Genomic DNA, 22,265 nt, shown 5'->3' on the forward strand with positions numbered 1-22,265 from the left:
GGTTATACAGGAGAATTTTCCAACATTTAAACGTTTAGTACCTCTTGCTGACTTTCTTCTTGGTCCATCGCAATAGGCTGAGTGACCAGAACCCCCAGGAGAGTGGCCCACGTTTCCTCAAACTGAGTGCGATTTATCCATCCTGAGAAAATGTTAATAGCATACTATTATTATCTTTTATTCATATAGCGCCAACGATTAAAGCAGCGCTTCTTATAATACATATATTGAAGGGGTATGACAAGACGAGAATTGACAGACTGAGACAAACCGATACATTAGGTGGAGAGAGCCCGGCTCGCAAGCTTACAATCTGCATAACGAGCCGCGTGACCGCTCAATGCAACAGGACACGGAAACCGCGGGCCGTGTACGGCTTTTAAACTACGTAACAATTTGTAAAATTACATTGTGAAAACATAATGTAGAAAAACAATAAAGTAAACCTGTTAGAAATACAGAATTTCTCCCATTAGCATGTAATCATTCACAATAGGCTAGTATTAGAGCTGTTAATATGATCGCATTTAATATTGGGAACATTCTGTTTATAACACGTACGTTTTATATATAAACAAGAGCGCAGATATACATCAACGCAAAATATCATTTAGGCCTTTTCTCCCGTTTATGGCGATTGAAACGTGCCGGTCTTTTAAGTGCTCCTTAGCAGCTCCATTCTAAACGCAATCTTCATTAGCCTGATTTCGTTTTTAATAGAAAGCCTCACTCTCTGTATATTCTAAAGAGATCTATAAGTCATCGCATTGCAAGTAGAGAAAACAAAGCTACAAGGTCATCGAGTTAAACCCTTTATGCATTCCCAGATGATAATGTGGAAAACTGGAAAACAACCCCTAAAGCTGGTTATAGTCAGAACAGGATAGAAAAAAAATGATAATTAAAAATTCACGGCTTAAGGGCCATCAGAGAAAACCTGGATAAACCATTATTTAAACTGCTTACTGATGGACAGCCTTGGCCAAAAGGAATTCAGTTCCTTCTTAGAAGGTAAGACCCTAAATACAGCACACATTATGACGGCAACCCTTTTTTTCTCTAGAATAATTTAATCCATTTAACCTAAACGCTGAAATCTTCCACGTCCTTCTACAGTTAAATTGTGAGCATTACCTTATTAAATCTCACTTTGAAATATTGCCCAAAGGCGACCCGCATACGGTTATTGGGATCAGACTGCGCACTGACCATAAATATGGGATATCAGCACTTTTACTCTGTACAAAAACCTTGTTTTAATAGACGTTTTTTAAATGAGAACAAGCCAGCAGGAGCAGTGTAACGCATACCCAGTGTGTTGATACGGTATATAAATTCTTTGAATACTTCTTTTTCTTGTAAAAATTCCACTGGAATTTCAGGAAGAGATGCTCCAAATTCACCCCCACTTTTAGGAGACCATCCAAGTTTCCAAACCTATTTAAAAGGGAATAAAGAATGCGTTAAATAACGTAACTATTAAAAAATTAGGCAATAGGCCAAGCTTTTACATGCAGTCTGTTTGATCGATTACTTTATCTCAATACGTGAGGCAGAGCGAGAAACAGGGGTAAGCTATGAGCCATCACAGAACCTTTACTCGGATTGTAATCGTAGATCTGGATATTCATTCAGAAGGCTACAGAAACCAGTAGCAAGATTTACAAAAAACAGCAGATGCCGGGAGAAAATCTGGCCATGTTTACTGAAAGTTTAAAGTCGGTGTAACTGGATCTGTACATGAATGCCGGCAAGTAGGCGGCTACGGAGGGGAAAAGACGTCTGAACGCTTTCCTCACCATCCCAGGGATCATCACATGGGCCAAACAAGAAATCAATAACCTAAAAGTGCTTTCAAAACAAAGTTGTTATGTTGTGATCAGAGGGCATGCGGATGAAAACCATATTTTGGTTTCCGCCACTTGTACCCAATTGTAATTAAGCCCAAATACATATTTACTTACAATACTGTTCACTTAGCCGTTTTCATGGAGAACAAGGGCATTTCTAGTTAACGATCAATTAGCCTTTTAAACGTAAACTTGAATTAGCGAACACATCATTCCATTGGAACACAGGAGTGATGGGAGTGATAAAGGGCCATTGGAACACAGGAGTGATGGGAGTGATAAAGGGCCATTGGAACACAGGAGTGATGGGAATGATAAAGGGCCATTGGAACACAGGAGTGATGGGGGTGATAGAGGGCCTCTGTACGCCTATTGAGATATTCCATTAAAAATAAGCCGTTTCCTGCTACGGTAGTCAGTTACAGCATTAACACCGTCTGTGCTGGATTTCTCATCCATAGCATGTTATTTTAATGGAGACATTTTACTTTTCTTTCCAAAACAAGGACGTTTCTAAGTGACCCCAAACTTTTGAACCGTCGTATTCAGCTGGACTTAGACATATTAAAAGTACATTCGTCACAATGTAAAAGCACTATAAGCATTATATATATATATTTATTTATTTATATCGTATTCAGGAATGGCTGCAATATAAGCCCTTACCAGTGGAGGGATCCTGGTGTAACTATTAACTATGGGCAAGCGAGCCAAGCTGATTATAATATTCCTGAAAACAGGCGTAAGAAAGCCTGCAAAGTTGCTGTTCTTTCTGTGTCCAAATACTAAAATGGTCTGCAGGGAGTCCACCATTTCGGCCGTCATTTCACGGGCTTGCTTGATCAATTTTAAATCTGAGTAGAAAACAAAAAAACACATTTGTGAGACTAGAAGTACATACGTCTTACATGCTATTAAGACCTCGAGGGCTGGAACCAGGCCAGATACTCTGTATATCCCAGCATGTACATCGGCAGCTGCATTGAATGGATTTCACCTTAAAAAGTATGAAATTGGATAGTGAGCGGGCTGCGGTTCTTACAATGTCACACACCCTACTTTCTGGGATAGCGAAAGTGCAGAGACCAATCTCTGGCAGATAAACTTTGCGGTAAATACAGTTTAACTTTCCCTAGTAACGCTAGAAAATGTAAAGTCTAAAATACTTGGGATATTGCAATGGGCCATAGGTATTTTGTCCATGTGTGCAGCATATTTATGTTTACAAGTCCCTGGGATGAAGCCTATGGAAAGCGGGATGCAACCGCGTCAGGACTTTTTAACTTGTGCCCCCCAGGGCAAAAAGACACCTGAAAAAGCCCTGGTGTCAGGGGAGGCAATGCTGGTCTGGACCACAAAATGCTGCCTGGGGAGGTTTTCAGGAGTCCGCTAGGGGTCATTTAACTAGATGGATATTTAGGCTGGTCAGCGAGGTAGGGCTTTGTGTTATAAATCATCACTTTCTCAGAAGCCTGCCTAAAGCAGAAGATGGAAGCCCTCAGCCGAGAAGTCCAATAAACCGGAAACAGCCTAAGCACAGGAATGTTATTTCTCATCCCGCTCCTTACTCTGTGTACTGTGTACTTCGGTTTCTGCTGACTCGTTTTTCTTCCTTTCAGGACTAAGCAGTTGGTCACCGGGCTCTACTGCAACTGGAAGCAGAACAAATACAATACTGATGTTTAGTTTAGCCCACTGGAAGGGATCTTTAAAAGAACCAACTATGCATAGGAAACCCATTGGTATACAGAGCAAATAATACACGATGATGGAAACCGCACACTGACATATTTCACACTTCATGAGTATATCTCATATTTTGCATTTGTTCTGTTGTAACACTGTCCTTAAATTTAAAAAAAAAACAACCAAAAAAACTACAACAAAAAAAAAAAAAAAAAAAACTTGTGTCCGTTCAAGAATGACATTCACAGATATATTCAAGATATCTGGTGGGTTCCAGAAGCATAAAGATGGCAGAAAGGTGACCTAATAAACAGCGCTTTCTCCATCCCGTAGATTCCGTCCCCTTATTGAGCTGTTGGAGGGTACATTACCTGCTTCGATGATGAACCTGACGCAGGTGATGAGGGAACAGGCCTGCGTCACAAACTCGTCCGAGGCCAGCAAGCTCCACAATGCCGGCTGTTGTAACGTTAGACAGCAGCAGTCCAGCACGGCTTGGAGATCCACGCTCAGCGGGATCCGTTCGTGTATGAAATGCCAGGACACGGCCTGAGGATGGAACGCTGTATATTAAAACTATGCTAAAAACGCTCGAAAGCATTAAACTGGTCAAAATAACAATGGAATTCAACCGCTTTAAAAAAAAAAAAAAATCACATCAGACTAGATCTACTGAAAGAACATATAAATATTATATAACCAAAGTAACAGTAAGGTTTTCATTTAACCCCTTAAGGACCGGGCTCATTTTTCGTTTTGTACCCTGTGGGACCGAGGCTGTTTTGACACTTTTGTGGTGCTTGTGTTCAGCTGTAATTTTCTCCTCACCCATTTAGTGTACCCACATAAGTTATATATTGTTTTTTTCAGGACAAGATGGGCTTTCTTCAGATACCATTATTTTGATCGTATCGTCTTATTTACTATAAAAAAAAATAAAAAAACATGGTGAAAAATTGAAAAAAAACCACATTTTATGACTTTTATTTGAAAAATCTTTTACTCACCTAAAAAAGCAAGTAAAAAAACTAGCTAAATAGATTCTACTACTTGTCCTGAGTTTAGAAATACCCAATGTTTTTATGTTTTTTTGCTGTTTTTTGTAAGTTATAGGGCAATAAGTACAAGCAGCGTTTTATGATTTCCAAATCTTTTTTAACAAATCTGGTCAGTCTGCCTCCATCTCCTCTTTGGAACATCTTTGAAGCCGGTTAACTCAATTTAACCCATTCAAACCATATATTTTTGAAAACTAGACACCCCAGGGTATTCCAAATGCTGTTATTTTAACCCTTTCCATGCACCAATTATAGAACTACACTTTGTCAAACTTTGTAATAGTAATTTTTTTGTATTTTTTTTTCACACAAATTGTACTTAAGTTATAGATATACAGGTCCTGGTATATGCCACTGTCAAACAACACGCCAATGTGTGTTCAGGAACATCTCCTGAGTGCAGTGATACCCGACATGCATGGGTTTGTCGGGTTGTTTCAGATTTAAAATGCCACATTTGGGAAGTGCGCTTTTTTTATCCATTTTGGTCAGTCTGTACCTATGCCCTATCTTTGAGCTAGGCCACTCCAATTTACCCCATCAGCCATTTTTTTTATATATTAGACACCCCTTGGGTATTTGAAATGCTTTTATTTTAACTCTTTGTTGAGATTTTTGAGAAATTTTAGCACTTGCTCAAAATAAACTTTATTTTTTAATTTTATTTTATTTTTTTAATACTTTTTTTATATTTTTTTTTTACACATTTTGCTGGTACTGGATGGTTCATCTAGTGACATCACTGCATAATTATTTTTAAATGTTAGCACATTTTTTTTTTATTTTTTTTCCATTTTTTATTTATTTGTATTTTTTTTGAATATTTTACTAATCACATAGTGATTAGAAAGCTGGGCTCCATTGACTTGCATGGTTGAATGCAGTACCTGTATTCAACCAGCAAGTGGAGCCAGTTCTCTAGAGGGTCTGGAGACCCTTTAGCGAACTTTTTCGCTTCCGTCTTTACATAGTTGAATGTGCTGACAACAAAATCACACAAAATCTCAATGGAAATCAAATTTAGCAACCCATGGGGGTCTGGATATGGAGTCACACTCAAAATCAAAATGGAAAACCACACTACAGGCTGATCCAACATTGATGTAATGTCCTTAAAACAAGTCACAATGAGGCTCAGTAGTGAGTGTGGCCTCCACGTGCCCGTATGACCTCCCTACAACGCCTGGGCATGCTCCTGATGAGGTTGCGGATGGTTTCCTGAGGGATGTCCTCCCAGACCTGGACTAAAGCATCCGGCAACTCCTGGACAGTCTGTGGTGCAACGTGGCGATGGTGGATGGAGCGAAACATGATGTCCCAGATCTGCTCAATCGGATTCAGGTCTGGGGAACGGGCGGGCCGGTCCATCGCATCAATGCCTTCCTCTTGCAGGAGCTGCTGACGCACTCCAGCCACATGAGGTCTAGCATTGTCTTGCATTAGGAGGAACCCAGGGCCAACCGCACCAGCATATGGTCTCACAAGGGGTCTGAGGATCTCATCTTGTTACCTAATGGCAGCCAGGCTACCTCTGGCAAGCACATGGAGGGCTGTGCGGCCCCCCAAAGAAATGCCACCCCACACCATTACTGACCACCGCCAAACCGGTCATGCTGGAGGATGTTGCAGGCAGCAGAACGTTCTCCACGGCGTCTCCAGACTCTGTCACGTCTGTCACATGTGCTCAGTGTGAACCTGCTTTCATCTGTGAAGAGCACAGGGCGCCAGTGGGGATTATGCCAATCCTGGTGTTCTCTGGCAAATGCCAAACGTCCTGCACGGTGTTGGGCTGTAAGCACAACCCCCACCTGTGGACGTCGGGCCCTCATGGAGTCTGTTTCGGACCGTTTGAGTGGACACATGCACATGTGTGGCCTGCTGGAGGTCATTTTGCAGGGCTCTGGCAGTGCTCCTCCTTGCACAAAGGCGAAGGTAGCGGTCCCGCTGCTGGGTTGTTGCCCTCCTACGGCCTCCTCCACGTCTCCTGATGTACTGGCCTGTCTCCTGGTAGCGCCTCCATGCTCTGGACACCACGCTGACAGACACAGCAAACCTTCTTGCCACAGCTCGCATTGATGTGCCATCCTGGATGAGCTGCACTACCTGAGCCACTTGTGTGGGTTGTAGACTCCGTCTCATGCGACCACTAGAGTGACCAAAACATCAGCCAGGAAGCATAGGAACTGAGAAGTGGTCTGTGGCCACCACCTGCTAATTGCCTATAATTTCCACCTGTTGTCTGTTTCAGCGTGTGAAATTGATTGTCCATCAGTGTTGCTTCCTGAGTGGACAGTGTGATTTCACAGAAGTGTGATTGACTTCGAGTTACATTGTGTTGTTTAAGTGTTCCCTTTATTATTTTGAGCAGTGTATATATATATATATATATATATATATATATATATATATATATATCAATCTATCAGTTTTTCAGAATGTATGGACTGTTTGTTGGTGCAACACAAAGATAATAATAATCCACAAATGTAATCATATGGATTGCTACTTAAACCTGGGGATCTCACCTCGACAGAGAACACCATGAATGTCAGGATGTCCGCTTCCTTCTCCCGCTGTATGTGGAGGGCTGGCGGTATCTTGGGCAGAGAGAGCAGGTACTGAGATAGCGCTCGGCAGAGAGTCATGGTGGAGCTATACACGGCCGGGTCACCTGCGCAACACACAACTGTCAGGAACCTCATCTAGAATATTTAGTAAGTGTTCTACACCGATATACAAAAACAGTTACAATAAACAGGTTCTGTCTGAAAACAGCTGCTACTAGTTTCATTCTTGGTTTGGAATGTATTAATGGTGTCCGGCAATGAGAAGGCAAATCAGAAAATGTGTCTGTACAAAACCGTATGAATTAATGTTCGCCACAAAAATCTTCTCCCCGCCAGGGAGAAAGGCACTGCTATCACCTCCACGTCCTTTAAAACATCCGGTTCGTTTCTCTCTTTAAAAGTTTGATCTGATCTGGCGGCTGACTTTATAAGCCCGCTGCTGGCTTTGAGGGCAGTATCAGATCCAAAGTAATATTAAGGGCTCTTAACGTGCTTATAGGAAGAATTAAAGGGCAGCTCCGTCACATATGAAATATGTTCCGGGTGGGTTATAGACCCTCTAGCATTGGGCAAATCCCTGATATAAGCTGCAATTGGGTTCAGGTATCAGCAACTTATCGTCCTATGTGTTTTACTTAATGATAATACAATAGTTCACAATGTTTTTGAATGTTTCTCCAGCAAATAAAATAATCATAGAGGTCTGATGCAGCTTGATAGTCTGTTAACGCCCGGCATGAAGTTTTCAACTCTCTGGGGTCGGCCCAGGCTGAAGACACAATAAACGCGCTTCTCTGCAGATCCAGATGAATACCTAAACTCGCTTTCTTCTACAAAACGAAGCATTGCAAAAAAAGCAAGAGTGGCTGAAGGTTATACAAATGAATCAGAGTGATACAAAGCCAGATGATCTTCCAGTGAAAAATCCGGCCCTTCGACGTAAGAATACGTCTACTGATATGCCCAATAACATGCGCTGTGCTTTCAGGCAATAGCGGTAGAGATGTTATTCCCATGCAATAGGCAAGCTGCTTTTATTTTTACATTACTACAGCACTACGGAATTTGATGGCGCTATAAAAACAACTAATAATAATAATAAAAAGCACTGGAGTGGGCCGAGTGATTGTCGACTGCTACTTTTGTTTTTTTGCCCTGTTTGAGCAGAGTCTACTTTCTGGTTATTGATCTGCCCAGGTACACCAAGCCCAAAATCAAGGAAACGTGCAGAGTGAAGGGGAGGCTTCTAATAATGGTGAATGGTCTCAATCCACCCATTGTACAGCGCTACAGAATTTGATGCCGCTATATAAAACAATAAATAATAATAATAATAATATGTATAGCTCGAGGGGAAAGGAGAGAAAGAGAAGATGCGACTTACAGATTTAACAAAGTGTAGGAGGGAAGTTTTTCCCCCCAAAGACAGAGGACAAGAGTCTTGAATTGACTATAATAATAGTAAATCATTTTCTAAACGTGAGCACACATCTAGCGAGGCAACAAATGATGCACTTCTACCCTACCCAAGGCTGTGGACCAGGGCTCCTCGATGTCTTTGCAGTTGTAGCACAGAATTTGATGGCAAGTAAGGACCATCCGGCCATCTTTGCACCTTTCTCCATATGTAACGAGTCAGACCTTAATCAACCCTTGGTCCAGTCTTTGAATATGCCCTTGAATACGTCTCATATTGCCAGAGCGATGGCGTCGTGTGGAGTAGATACTCACCGAAGACCGTGCTGAGTTTTCCCCAGTACTCCGTGTTTTGCTGCGCCTGCGCAGGCCGCAGAGGAAGGTGAGGGCCCGGCAGCTGCTGCACGCACCGACACACGTGAGTCAGGATCACACCAAGGGTCGTCTCAAAGAAGGCGCTCTTCTGCTCTCCTGCAACCTGGTTCACTCCCAATGATAAGCAAGGGGCAAGAAGGCTCAAATTGAATTTCTGTAATGGAAAGAAAAATAACGTAACTTCCACACCAGAAAATATTTATTTAGTGTTTAGAAAATGTTGAGACAAACAAGTATCTAAAAAATTTCTAAATTAAGCACCCCAAAATAGTTATCAAATGTGAGCAAATTGTGATTAAGTATTAAGAGGCTTAATACTTTTTGTTACCCTGTACATGCCCACGTTGTATATTGCATCTAAAATTCAGATTGTTTTTCACTTTGTTGAAGATTTATATGGATTGATCTATTTCTACAAAACAAAAAGAAAAGCGTAACAAAATAAACATTTCTAGTACTCCATCAAGTGCATAATCACGTGGTAACATTTCACATCTCCGAGACAGAAAAGAATTAAAAAACCGGGTAAAGACTAAATATTGGCTTTTATGCAGCAAATACTGGAGACTGAGCCGGTTCTATGTGGACAAGAAGCCGGGGAATACACGCATGAGGCTAAAAACGGTTATAAAGTTTGGGAGACGGCGCTACAGCCACAGAGTTCTGTATAAAACCGGTAGCACCATGTTATTTTTGTAAGTTTTCCAAGATTGGCCCACACCAGTCACATTTTGCATCTACGGAAATCATTACCGTACCTCGTTGGTCATGAAGGAATGCTGTTCTGATGGAGGAATTTCATTCACTAGCTCGGCTCCTTCTAGTAATGAACAATCTGATTGGACTTGGCACTGGGATTGAACCAGAGCCACATACCAGTCCTTAAAATTAAAATAAAATTCATCAGTGAGTCCCAAGAGTTAACACAGCATCTTACATCACTCAGCATCTTACATCACTCAGCATCTTACATCACTCAGCATCTTACATCACTCAGCATCTTACATCACTCAAATTACTAATCAGACTTTCCTATGATATACACAAAATAAATAATTTAAAAGCAATGGTACCAGAATAGCATCCAACTGCTTCTATTACAACATGAGGAATTTATTGGCAGTAAATAAAAAATATTTATTATTTTATCACCTTATCTGGATCCAGAGACTCTAACGGGGGCTGATTTTCGGCGTCCAGCGGGTGGGAGGTAAGTACGGGTGAAGGGCTTACAGTGTTCTGCGCCACGGTAGCCCGGAATCTGTCCAGCAGAGAATAAAGCCGCTGATGCCTGCAAAAGGAAAACTGGATCAGTCAGCTGATATCAGTGAATTACTGGAATTCAGGGACAAAAAAAAAATAGCCATCTTCCCAGTTTTTAAAAAGAAATTCCACCTACTGTAATCATAGCATTAGAGACGCCAACAAAAAACACAAAACATTCTGCTGTTTAATTATAGCCTCATCGCTGTATATATGTAATACGCAGTAAAGATTAAACTGGGAAATCGGTAGATAAAGAGTAAACAATATAATCCGGATATACGAAGACTTTGGACAAAGTTTGAAAACGTAACTGATATTGTAGCCAAACTAACGGTCCAATAAGGAGTATCATTCCATTGCTGATATGGTGATTTTCACGCAATACCCATTTATCCACAAAGCCCATTGGCATCGCAGTCTTTAGAGGTCTTGTTCTATACATCGTATAGACCCGTATAAATGCTTAACCTACATAAGGTTGATTTGCTTAAATACAAAGAGGTTCAGCTCCAGAATGCCAGCCGGCTACGCTATTTAAACACAAAGTAAATGAGCTTCCAGATTTACCTTTGTGCCAAACCACTGTTCTGCAAATACGTCTGTATCCGATCGAGTTCTTCCACCGGCAACTGACACACACTGCTCTGTGACGGAAATACCACACCGTGTTACGTACCCTGTGTAGGCTCGACGTAAAGGAATATCACAGTAGACATGGCAAGGGGAAGGTAGACCAACTGGCCATTGATATAGACTGCAGTATGACTGGAAATTAGGAGTCAACCATTAAATGGAAGGGTTTTATGAATACAAAATTTAAACAAATTACCCACTGTGTTGGGCAGAAGCTTTAAACTACGAGTGATATTAACTGTATGTGTGTAGGATTGGGTTTCATTTTAAATATGATATTTTTAGTAGTATGTATACGTGTGAGTGGGATTAGGGGACTACATGCCCCTTGGAAAAAAGATCCAAGGGAGGTAATCTATTATAAAAAATATAATGATATCTTTAATTAAAATGGACGCAGTCAAAGATCCATTTTACTATGAAAATGAATCTCTTACCAAGGCTGTGGTTACATACTGCAGATATGTATTTTACCTGTCGTTTCATAGAACTCTTGCAAGAATTAGTTAAGTAACGGTGGCCCCTGTGTACCTGTGCCGGAGCAGCAAGTAGCATTTCCACCCGCCGGCAGGCCAGCGTGTCCACCATGCGCGCCAGCACACGGAACGGGGTACACAGGAGCTTATCGACGTAGAGCAACAGCACGGCGCCCGACTGGCTGAGGTGGATGCCCTCCAAACACTGCAAGGTCTTCTTCAGGGACGTTGGCTTTAAGAAAAAGAATTATTCTGATTATATCACCATTGGCAGAATGTGACGAATTATTTACATCGGCTCCACTGGCATTTAGTAACTGAACGGACAAACATTAAAGTAACCCAGGAGGACAACGTGGTTAGACACAATCCTGGCCAGCGTTACGGCAGGGCTATAAGAAGAGCATGTGGCGGCCAGAAGGATGCATAGTGTGGCCAACCATCATAAGCTGAATAAACTTCTTTATGCAAATGCTGAAGGTGGGTTGGAGGGTTTTTCTGCACATTTTTTTTTTTTTAATTATAATTAATGTGCTATTAATTAAAGTTCTCATATGCGTCCGTTATCATGGGTTTTACGGGCAGATTAACCCCATTATTATACAAGTTGCACATTACATTACCTAAAAATGAAAATGGAGGGGAAAAACGTACCGTAGCGAGGTTTTCACAGCGGGACTGGATTGCCTGAATGAACAATCCACTGGCAGCGGAGTTCCTGTGTATGGCGCTGATGAAGTCCTGCACCGGAGGCTCATGGGAAAGGTGGATGAGGTCCTGCACGTGATTCACGATCAACCAGGTCAGATGCTCGGAGTCATGCAGGTTCTGACACTAAAAACGAGAATATTCAATCATATCAGACGGGAGAAAACATCCGAGTCGACTACACAGTCTGTGGCGGGCAGCACCTGGATTTAGTTGGCTCTGCATAAAACTTGTAGTAAAAATCAGTGGGAAGTCTTTCAAGAAGTGTTGTCCATAGCAGGGCACCTGTACTGGGGGCGTGGCTAGAGAAGGGTGTGGGTGGGGCCATGTGCATGGGCAGGGCCATATGCATGACCGCTCGCCCGCCTTACCCGACAGCTCCCGTGTTCGGTGACGGGGGAGTGATCTCACACAACTGCATGATGATCCCCACTGTCCGCAAAAGTGGGACACTGCCTGATCAGGACTTTTCTGGGAATACGGACTGTTGGGAGGTATACATTATCTATCGATTATAGAGACAACTCTGCCCTTCTTGCAGAAGAAGCTCATCATGCTAGGCTCCTCAACCCAAAGTTTGAGTTGAACTATACAAAATTATCCTGCTACCCCCCCCATTTAGGTCCAGGACAAGACAGTAAATCATGTGGAGGGAGCCAAGAAAGACCAGAACATTCTGTTTTATCTTTATATCTATATGGTCTTCAATTACTTTCATGATCACTGATGTTCATCAAACATCTTGTCCACAGTGGCTCTTTTAGGGTTAGATAACTTGTTGCCTTCCCTGATCATTCCAGTGGCCCTTCACTGACAGGAGCAACCCTGCCCCAATTAAACTGTTCCATCCCTTTAAACCAAAGGGGTACGTTTCTGAGTCTAAAGTTAAATTCAATGACATGACTCTCCACCGCACGGGCACATGTCATATTTACACGGCACACACGCTTATCCTTACCACGTAATCGCAGAATAAGATAAGTGCTCCCCTTCGGACTATTTCTCGGTTACACATGCCGAGCGTCGACTCCGCGTCTGGGTCATCGCCGTCCGACGAGATCTGTGGACTGAGCAGTAGTTTTGTGCTGGACAGGCTCTTCCGTCTGTAAGAAAAAGAATACAACAACATTTCTCGTTTGAATGGGACCGTTCTGCTTCTCGCGTCCTGTGGAATAGAATGGCGCTTTACAGCATAAAATCAATAAATAATAATGCTTTACTTCGCTGCCCAGCTATCAGCCGTAAATTAAAAAAGAAACTATAACCATGTGGAACCGGTTCCCTTTATTAGAATCACGCAGCGACAGTACTCGGCGGTCGAAACTAGCCGTATATCAACTTTATACAAGTACATTGTCAATAATAAATGTGTAATTTAATAAGATAAATGTATTTGGTGGCTGAACCTTAATGTAAAAAAAATAAATAAAAAATTATTCCAAGGCAGCCGATGAGTAAATTAAAGTTCTCAGGATTTAATCATTTTAAATGATTGATGGCTCAATAAATTCACATGCGCATCAGGAACTCCCAATCTGGAAGGGATTTTAGAGCTATGCTGATAAGCACCGGCAGAAATACCGCTGCGTCAATCCCAATTTTAGGACGTCAAATATAAGATATCGCTAACCTTATTTTTTTATATTACATTTTTTACACACATTACCGAAGAAATAAAACGTGAGCGGAAGCCACGGGGCCGCACTATACCCACACGTTTTTCAATATATTTTTGGACAACTCAGATCGGATTCCAACCCACAGAAGTTACTGAAAATACGGACATTTTCTCAGTAATGGGGAATAATTAAAGAATGATTAAATTCCCCCCGTCTGAAGACACGACTTATTTTACTGGCCAGTTCCCTTAATGGGCTTGTTAATGCTCACAATGGGCTACTAACTGTGCAGTAACTGGAAGTGGAACGATGCGATCGCCTGCTGCCAATTTCCTTCCTGATGGACGCTGAGATTTTAGATATTAAAATATATTCTCGCCGGGTGGAAGGGCAGCCAGGCAAACATTTTGGAGCCGGCGTGGCGTGTCAGAGGTGGTCAGTGAACGATGTATCCTCGGCGGTACCCGGCTGTAGCGCGGTGAGACGGGGAAGCGACTGCTTGCACCCAGACTGGTCCTTCACCATCTCCCACAAGACGGAAAAGATGCATTTAAGCTTAAATACCATCATAGCCAGCCTGTTATGGTGAATATTAAGATGAGTTGGCAAAGGCTTTATCATGTAACCCGGTTATGGACGAATTTTAATACAGAACATTCAGGCACTGATTTCAAACCGGCTAATTCACTAAGGTAGTAGGCGGTTGCGAGAAGGTTGCAGCTTCAGGAATCAATCCCCCTCGAGCTTCTACCGCAAGGTCAGCTTGGTCGGCCCTGCAAAACGTGTAATAAAAGGGACACTTGGGCCGTCATATGCACTTTATTATAATTGGCTGAGTGGTCCCTTTTAAAGGTTTAAATTGCGCAGAATCCTCCCGTATGTATTTGCCAACGTCCTGGCCCTAAGCTCGCAGGAGACGGAGCGGACACATATCCCGCTCGCTAGAGCCCATGCGCAATATAGTCCTCACCCACCAGCTCCAGCGCCGCGGCACAAGATCTTCAACCGGAACTCCTTTCTGGATCTGATCGGCTACTTCGAGCAGGAATGAGGTTTATCCATAGGGAAAGTGATTTTATAGAATGAAGAATCTATACGAGTACTTACAAAGTGACAACATACATTATTTGTTGGTGGGGCTGCATTGACTCTTGAGGGCTATTATAAATATTATCATTGCCATCATATGCCACAGCTCTGTCCCTTTAAATCAGATTTCACCCTGCACAGTAAGCGGTAAAGCCAGAAACTCTCCTGTTTACTCGCAGATTGTAAGTTTAGCGAATAAACTCTAGGGTTAAAAAAACCAAACAAGTCTAATAATTTTGGATGAGCGCACACAGATTTGCACCCTTATATCACTTCATATTCAAAAAGATGCCAAATTAGTATAATAAACAGAACAGAACTCCACGGAGATTTTATGTATTCCAGTCCATGCCTCCTGCTCGGGGAGTCAGAGAGACAGCCGGATGTATTCTGCGGCCGCTGGGGCCGCTCCATGCCAGCGTAATCTCACTTGACATTTATTTCTGACCAAACGTGACATTTAACGCGCCATCAGCTCGCAGAAGGGATACAAATGTTTTTATTTGTTCATCTTATGTAGGTCTCAGGGATAAGGACAATGAAACAATGGGGATTTGGGGCGATTACATCAATATCCCACAGAGCTAAAAGTAAGTTCCGTTTTCTTTTCAGTAGTTCTATTTAAAGGGACACTCCTTGCAATACATACGACAGCCGAGCGTGCCCTTTTACAGTTTTTTCGCCCCTTGAAAACGCATGGAGGCATTCTGCAGAATCATTTGCCTTTCGCCGTTCTCGAGCTCCTAGACTTGCAGCAGATGTGTCTAATACCACGTTAGACTGCCGGCACCGAGATTGTACAGTCTCTTCAAACGCACAGCTAAGCTGTTAAAGTTTTGATTAACAGTTTTTCCTAACCGAGTATCCTTGGAAGAAGTTTCTTTCAGTCGGTGGACAGTCAACATGTCTGTTTTTCCCAAAAGGCTCTAAACTTTATGGTAAAAAGCAGCGTCTGGGAAGAATTCTGAGTGATTTAGGGTACACCCCTACGGCACGCATTATTTGTGATTAGGTGAAAGGTGGCAACCATGGCAGCAAAAGTTTATAATAACTTGGTAGGCATCCCGATTAATTATATGTGGCCAGACAATTACATACAAATTGGTGGAACAAGTTGTACTTCGCATGATGGCTGTGTAGGAGAAACATTGTTTATGAAGACGCAAGTCATATTAGATTTGTTCTCACAATACATGTACCCCAGTCATCCTCCCACGCTCACAATAGTCGCATTTAATAGCAAAGCTTAATTATGATGCCGTACACCAAGGTTGTTTATATTATTAAGAAAGCAGTCATAAAAAGGTCATGCTGGGCACAAAAAGTACAAAATAACAAAACAGTTTTCTCTATACCTTTTAAAAAAAACCAATACATATTGTACAGACCTCTGAAAACCCTATTGTGCCCAATCCAGAGGTCTGTGGACTATATTACTTCTTATATGGTACCTACCCTTTATTATATTCCAATCTGTAAAGCGAGAAGTAAATCTTTTAACGTTCAATAAATGAAAAAAATATCCATCTATACCGGAGTTACTTAAACTGTGCCTGCATGCATATACTTCATATAAATACTCAAGGAATGGAATACATTTAGAGCAACTAGACATTAGATGTTCACTGCAGCGATTGCAGGGGGTTCAAAATAGTGCATATGACGAAATACTTTAAACGATCACGTTAAATATTCTCCATTTTATTAAAAAGCCGACGGCTGGCATCTGTCCATTAGAAGGACACCTTTGCCTGTTGAATGGGTCGTGCATAGACTACTGCGCCAGGAGTGTGTCTGTTAATCATATAAAGTGAAATGTTAAAAAGCCACAGTTCTACAAGGCACACGGTTGCCGACGGTTTGCCTACATACTGATGTTTATCGGTCTATAATGCACAGCAGGTCGCAGGGCCTTACTTGAGGGTCTGGTGAACCTCGGACCACCAGTCGTAGTTGGTATAGTCGATGAGCAGCAGGAGATGACACCAGAGCAGGACAAGCAAGGGGTGCGTGGGGAACATGGACTCCACGAGCTCACTCAGGCTCTCCAGGGTATAAAAGTTGCCATTGTCTCCATCTCCTTTAAAAAGTCTCGTAGCTGCATTTGTGATCCTTCTGAATGTACCTAAAACAATGTGTCAGGAAATAAAAGTATACAGGCTTCAGTAGTGTATATTTGCACAATCAATCTCTTCTGCACCAGAAAAGCATCCACCCGTCGCAATCACCGGATCAGCTAGGGTACAAGTTACAGAGTAACGCGGATCAATCGTCTCCCAAATCCTACATTTAACAGTTCCATAGCCTTAATAAACCGATGTAATATACACGCTTCACCCTAGGGACAGCTCCTGTTTTGATGATTATTCCTCTCCATCTCTCCACTATTACATTGACCAACACTTTTGACCGTGTCATTCTATCAAAGGTGCAGCCAACCCCTGCGACTACCAATTCTGATCCCCACAGGACATATACATATACAATTGTGTACTTTATCTAGCATGGCTATAACATGATCAAAAAGGCAAGTAGATCGTACACTTTGTTAAGCCCCAAGTTTAGCCCGTTAACTCATGGACAGTAAGCGTCTGCATGAAAAACAATATAACCAGATATGTTTGTTTCAGAAAGTGATGCGCCTCGCGTTAGCCACACGCAGAACTCTACAGCCATCTGGTGGCCAAACGTTCTACTTAAAACAGCGAGACTACATTCTTTTGGTGCTTACTCCGTATATCAGGGGATGGGCAAAACCTACAGCAAACGTATGAAAAGGTTTCAAAACTAGTAGCTCTCCTACGCAGCACCCGTGACAATCTGCTCAGATGGTGTCCATAAAGCAACAACGCTAAAGATGCAGACTAGAAATTCAATGTATGCTCTTTGTTTTTAGACGCATCCTTTCCACTATTGGACGTGATTCCCATTTTCTTTTAGGGGTTGATTTAAACCGGGATAGGCATGAACCTATCCCGAACCTAAGACGAGAGCAAGGACTGAGAACGACTTGATGAGCTGAATGGTTCTTATCTGCCATTGAATTCTAGGATATATTTTATTTCCCTTTAAAATTATAACTTACGAGAGAAAGCCAACTGGACCCATTTAGCTACGGCCCTGCCTCTCCTGTCCTCGCTTACCCGATTTGAAGATGTGAATCAAACACATGAGCAGGGTGCCAAGCTGCTGGCAGTAGAAGGTATGTTGCTCCTCGCTCAGATCCACCTTAAGCTCCTTCTGTACTATGTCTTCCAACAGGATGCCCACCAATTGCAACAGAAACCTGAAACAAGGGGAAAGACTTAACAATATCTACTTTTTCTAACATGACTATGTTCATCCCAACGTCACGGACGCTTCATGTTAACAGCAGCTTCAAGAAGGAAACGCACATAAATCACCGGAGCCGTTCTCAGCCTGTCCGCAAACATGAGCCCGGCTCTTAAAGAAGTTCTGCGCAAGTATAACGACCCCTGTCCTATAAAGATAGTTTCTATATGGTATTTACTGTAACATAATTATGTGACAGACTACCTCCTGCTTTTTACACACTTAGTGCTGGGCAATCAAATTCTGCGTATAATTTATACGGGCCGTTTGGTTTAAGCGACAAGCTGCCAATACACTGCTGTGAGAGTACACACAGACATATGTAAAGAACTGTTATAAGTGTAAGAGAAAAAAAACACTTTAACCTGGATCACGTACGTTATTTTCATATAAAATATATTATATTTTCACTTTGTTTCGCTGTTAGAAATATTATACATTTCTATGTCCTATTTACGAATAGGCATGTATTACAGAGTAGTCTTATAGGGATCTGTATATGAGAATTTAATGAGCCCCCTAGTATTGAAGAACTTTTTTGATGGGGTGCCATTTATTTGGTGGGTCATCATGGCATGCGATAACAGAGGGTAATACCAAAAGGAGAACAGGATCAAATGTAAAGTACCATCATGGACTGATTCACAAAGGAGTTTTTCTTCCCGACACCTTAATTTATCACCTTTTTATGTATCTGTGACTGACAGGCATGTATTAAAGTTTAATTTATTGTCTAAGTACCTTTGTTTGCCGTTTTGTTTATACGTACCGAGAAAAGGTTTCTTCCGGGGGAGGCTTTGTTTGATTTTGGTCAGAATGTTCTTCCGGAGTTGGGCGATTATTGTCCCCGTCCCTCAGGTTGGTTATATTTGGGCAGCAGATTAACAGCGGGGAGAAGGATAACTCCTGGATACGAGAGAGCACGATATCCTCGGTGGACTGAGAGATGAGAACTCTGAGAATAGCCAGAATCCCTGATATCCACAGCTGAACGGTGCTCACGGACGCCTGCGTGAAAAGCACAAACATCGTAAAATGCAAGCATTTTCCTCGATTATTTCGAAAGGGAGGATATTTGTTCTATTAGAAGCTTAGAGCTATTAAAATATCGCTTTACAAATAGGGGTTAAACGCATCCTTTGCAGCCCACCAGATGATACACAATGCAGAAAGCTAACCGTACCATGGAGATTTAGTTTTAGAACCCAAATACATTTTAAATTAGACAAGATACCAAACACACGATACTTTACTCTCCGTTTGTAGGCAGTTTTATATTCATGGGAAGACGAACCTAGCACAGAAAACCTTCCCTTCCACATAAATGCAATAATTAAATGTGTAATAATCCAACTCATTACTGCTCTACGTGGGCACAGTGTTCCCCAGCTACGCCGCGGTGTAATAGGACCATCACAATGCCAACATATTTTGCTTTCTGCAGGGGCTGAACACCGACGAGATTGAAGTGTCGATCCGCGAACAGCGGGAAACGCATAAACAACAAGTTAGAGCTTCTCAGCATAATCAAGGCCAATCACGCATTTAACGTGCGACTTACCAAAGAACAGGGGACAACAAACATACTTCTCAGTAACATGTCCACAGGGCGGAGAGAGGACGGAGCCAGGGTCTCAAATAAAGTATTTAGTACACCGAGAGCCTCGTGCGAGTCTATGTGCATCTAGAAAACAAAAAAAAGGCATCAAAAAAATAAATACTGTATTCAATTTTATTTGTAAAATATCACAGCAGAAAGGCTTATCTACATCCACATTAGTTTTAAACCGGCAAGTAATCACGCAGATACCGGACCGCTGTGCTCCTAGCTAGAGGGATGGGAGCTGGCTTATGGAAGCTCTATGTAAATAAGCCAGACCCCAGGCACTCGCCCTTGGTGCACGGACATCCCCACCAAACCACGTGCAAGCCAGGCAGATTGCTTTTGCCCGATGGAAATAGTGGGCTTCATTGTCTACCTGTTGTTTAGATAGCATTGGTAGGATGATATCCGCTATCTGCCGGGACAGTCTTTTCCACTTGTCTTCATTCTCCTTGTGACATTGCTGCAGCACCAAAATGAACATCTCCAGCACCTAACAAGCAAAATGTAAAGACAAATGGTTTCACTACCCAGAACAAAAAATTGGATGTAAACTCAAATCTGCTATTCACAAAAACAACAAGGTTTCATATGTATAAAAACAGCAATTCTATTTGAAATGTTCCTTTGCTGAGCTCCTAGTGTATATGGCGTGTATATGGAGATTCCACCCTATGACAGAAGGAGAACTGAGCATTGTCATTTTTGGGGGGGATTTTGTTTGCCATAACTGGCATTGATTACAAGGTTTGGTTAAAATGGACATGAGGCCCCATTTTAGTGAAAATCTGATAATCATGATTGGATGCGCAGCTGGCATTTTTTTCAGTTTTGGGTGTTATTAGACGCAAGGACACAGAGTTTAATACTTGCGTTTTATACAATATACTTATTTTATTATTGTTTTATTTTTGATAATGCAGTAAATTACACACCAGGCACTGGATTTAAATATTTCTGGGTCATGTTTATGCTGAACTTAGTGGTGCCGCTGGACCTTCTCACCTGGTGATACTGAATGAGCCTGAGGAGCATGGACACAACCACCTCTTTCTGGGTCTCCAGCTCTTTCCCAGCATCTGCTTTGTTGGCTCCTCTGAGCACAAAGAGGTCGTGGACTATTGGTTGAAGAGCTGGAATTGCTAGGGCACAAAATGACAAACACCCTGTTATTGACAAGACGAGGTTACATAGGACACATAGCCCATAACGCTCATAAAACCCAGAAACCTGGCCAGCTTCAGCCTCTAGCCCGTGCAACAATAGGGAAATCACCGAGCCCACATATGTTCACAAAATTAGGTTAACCTCATATGGAACAAATCCCCGCGGTGGGACTTAATATTGATTTTTTATCCTTTTATTACAGTGTCCCACCTGTATGTAACTTTATTTTCCTTTGATACAGACTACGCCTGCATTTGCTATATACCGTTAGTACTGGTGTTACAAAAGGGACGAAGTTAAACTAGTTGCTTAACATGCTATGCAAGCCTCCATACTATTTAGTAGAAATAAATACATTAGTAAGAAATAGGATTTATAATTAACATGTGCCCTTTATGGAATGAAAATTTACTTTTAAAATAAAATGTAACGTTACCATGGGTGACTGCTTTCCTTCCACTAGCCATGATACCGTCACACAGCTGAATGATTTTGGGAATTCCAATGATCTGCTTTGAATGGTAACGCTCATAAGACAGCAGCACCAGGAAGAAGAAGACATTAGGAATAATGGCTTCGGACTCCCTGCGGTATCAATAAAAACCGGTATATAAACATTAGCATTTTACAGCAATTTGTTAAAATATAATTAAAAAAATATGTAAAAAAGATTGAGACAGACTTACCGAAACTGGCCAACTTCAATGTATTCAAACTGCTTCAGCACAAACCCTATAAATACCTAGAGGCAGAGAACACAAAAGTAAAGCCACTTTAAGCTGGAAAAATCTGTAACGAGACCATAGGTATTTTCCAGATCATAGAGATATCATAACAGTAGTTTATTTAGGACTTGCCAAAACTGGACTGCTGGAGTTGGAATAATTACAATTAAATGGCATACATTTTCATGAACAGATTACCAAAAATTAAAAACAAAAAACCTCTTACTTGGTCAGAATCCAGAAGGCAATAGTTAACTCGAAGCTGGACCAGCTGGGCTAGTAGATCAAGCACCTGTCTCTGAAGCTGCACAGACGTGGTTGTGGTGTACTGCTTCAAAGCTTTTATGACCAATGGCTCGAACAGGCGGATGTGATTGTGTATAGCATTCTGTAACAGAACAAACATAGTATCAGAGACAGCAAGCATACAGCTGCCCATCGCCCAAAAACCAATTAAAGAAAAGTCAGATCCATCACTGAACAAAAACCAATTAAATAAAGAAAAGTCAGATGGTGTACAAAAGATGAGATGGAAAAGGTCCTTTCTAGGCACATCTGGCTGGTAGCAAAGCTAAGGATAAGAAGGGAGATCAGTAAATGGGGTATTACTACATAGAAAATGCAATGGTGCCTCCAATCCATTGGCGTGCCACGATTCCTGTGACACTCAGCCAGCACGTAAACTTGAAATACA

General features: G+C 41.8%; 1 protein-coding gene across 1 annotated transcript in view; it reads right to left on the reverse strand.

Moving 5' to 3' along the window:
* LOC149282274 (huntingtin-like) overlaps positions 1–22,265 on the reverse strand; it is an 81,314-nt gene that overhangs the window by 19,204 nt on the left and 39,845 nt on the right. The window contains exons 33-54 of the mRNA XM_089498454.1: positions 21,798–21,959; positions 21,533–21,588; positions 21,283–21,431; positions 20,685–20,821; positions 20,056–20,172; positions 19,638–19,760; positions 18,846–19,084; positions 17,887–18,029; positions 16,661–16,868; positions 12,994–13,138; positions 11,982–12,161; positions 11,383–11,559; positions 10,786–10,862; positions 10,105–10,243; positions 9,711–9,833; positions 8,893–9,106; positions 7,120–7,265; positions 3,908–4,085; positions 3,419–3,502; positions 2,517–2,704; positions 1,311–1,437; positions 42–142 (exon numbers count right to left, since the gene is read on the reverse strand). Of these exons, the coding sequence (XP_089354580.1) occupies positions 42–142; positions 1,311–1,437; positions 2,517–2,704; positions 3,419–3,502; positions 3,908–4,085; positions 7,120–7,265; positions 8,893–9,106; positions 9,711–9,833; positions 10,105–10,243; positions 10,786–10,862; positions 11,383–11,559; positions 11,982–12,161; positions 12,994–13,138; positions 16,661–16,868; positions 17,887–18,029; positions 18,846–19,084; positions 19,638–19,760; positions 20,056–20,172; positions 20,685–20,821; positions 21,283–21,431; positions 21,533–21,588; positions 21,798–21,959 (3,213 nt within the window). The remainder of the gene's footprint in view (positions 1–41; positions 143–1,310; positions 1,438–2,516; positions 2,705–3,418; positions 3,503–3,907; positions 4,086–7,119; positions 7,266–8,892; positions 9,107–9,710; positions 9,834–10,104; positions 10,244–10,785; positions 10,863–11,382; positions 11,560–11,981; positions 12,162–12,993; positions 13,139–16,660; positions 16,869–17,886; positions 18,030–18,845; positions 19,085–19,637; positions 19,761–20,055; positions 20,173–20,684; positions 20,822–21,282; positions 21,432–21,532; positions 21,589–21,797; positions 21,960–22,265) is intronic.

Source organism: Sceloporus occidentalis, unplaced genomic scaffold, assembly GCF_023333645.1.
Source record: "Sceloporus occidentalis isolate IW3139 unplaced genomic scaffold, rSceOcc1.0.p SCAF_120, whole genome shotgun sequence".
In the NCBI taxonomy this organism is placed as follows: domain Eukaryota; kingdom Metazoa; phylum Chordata; class Lepidosauria; order Squamata; family Phrynosomatidae; genus Sceloporus; species Sceloporus occidentalis.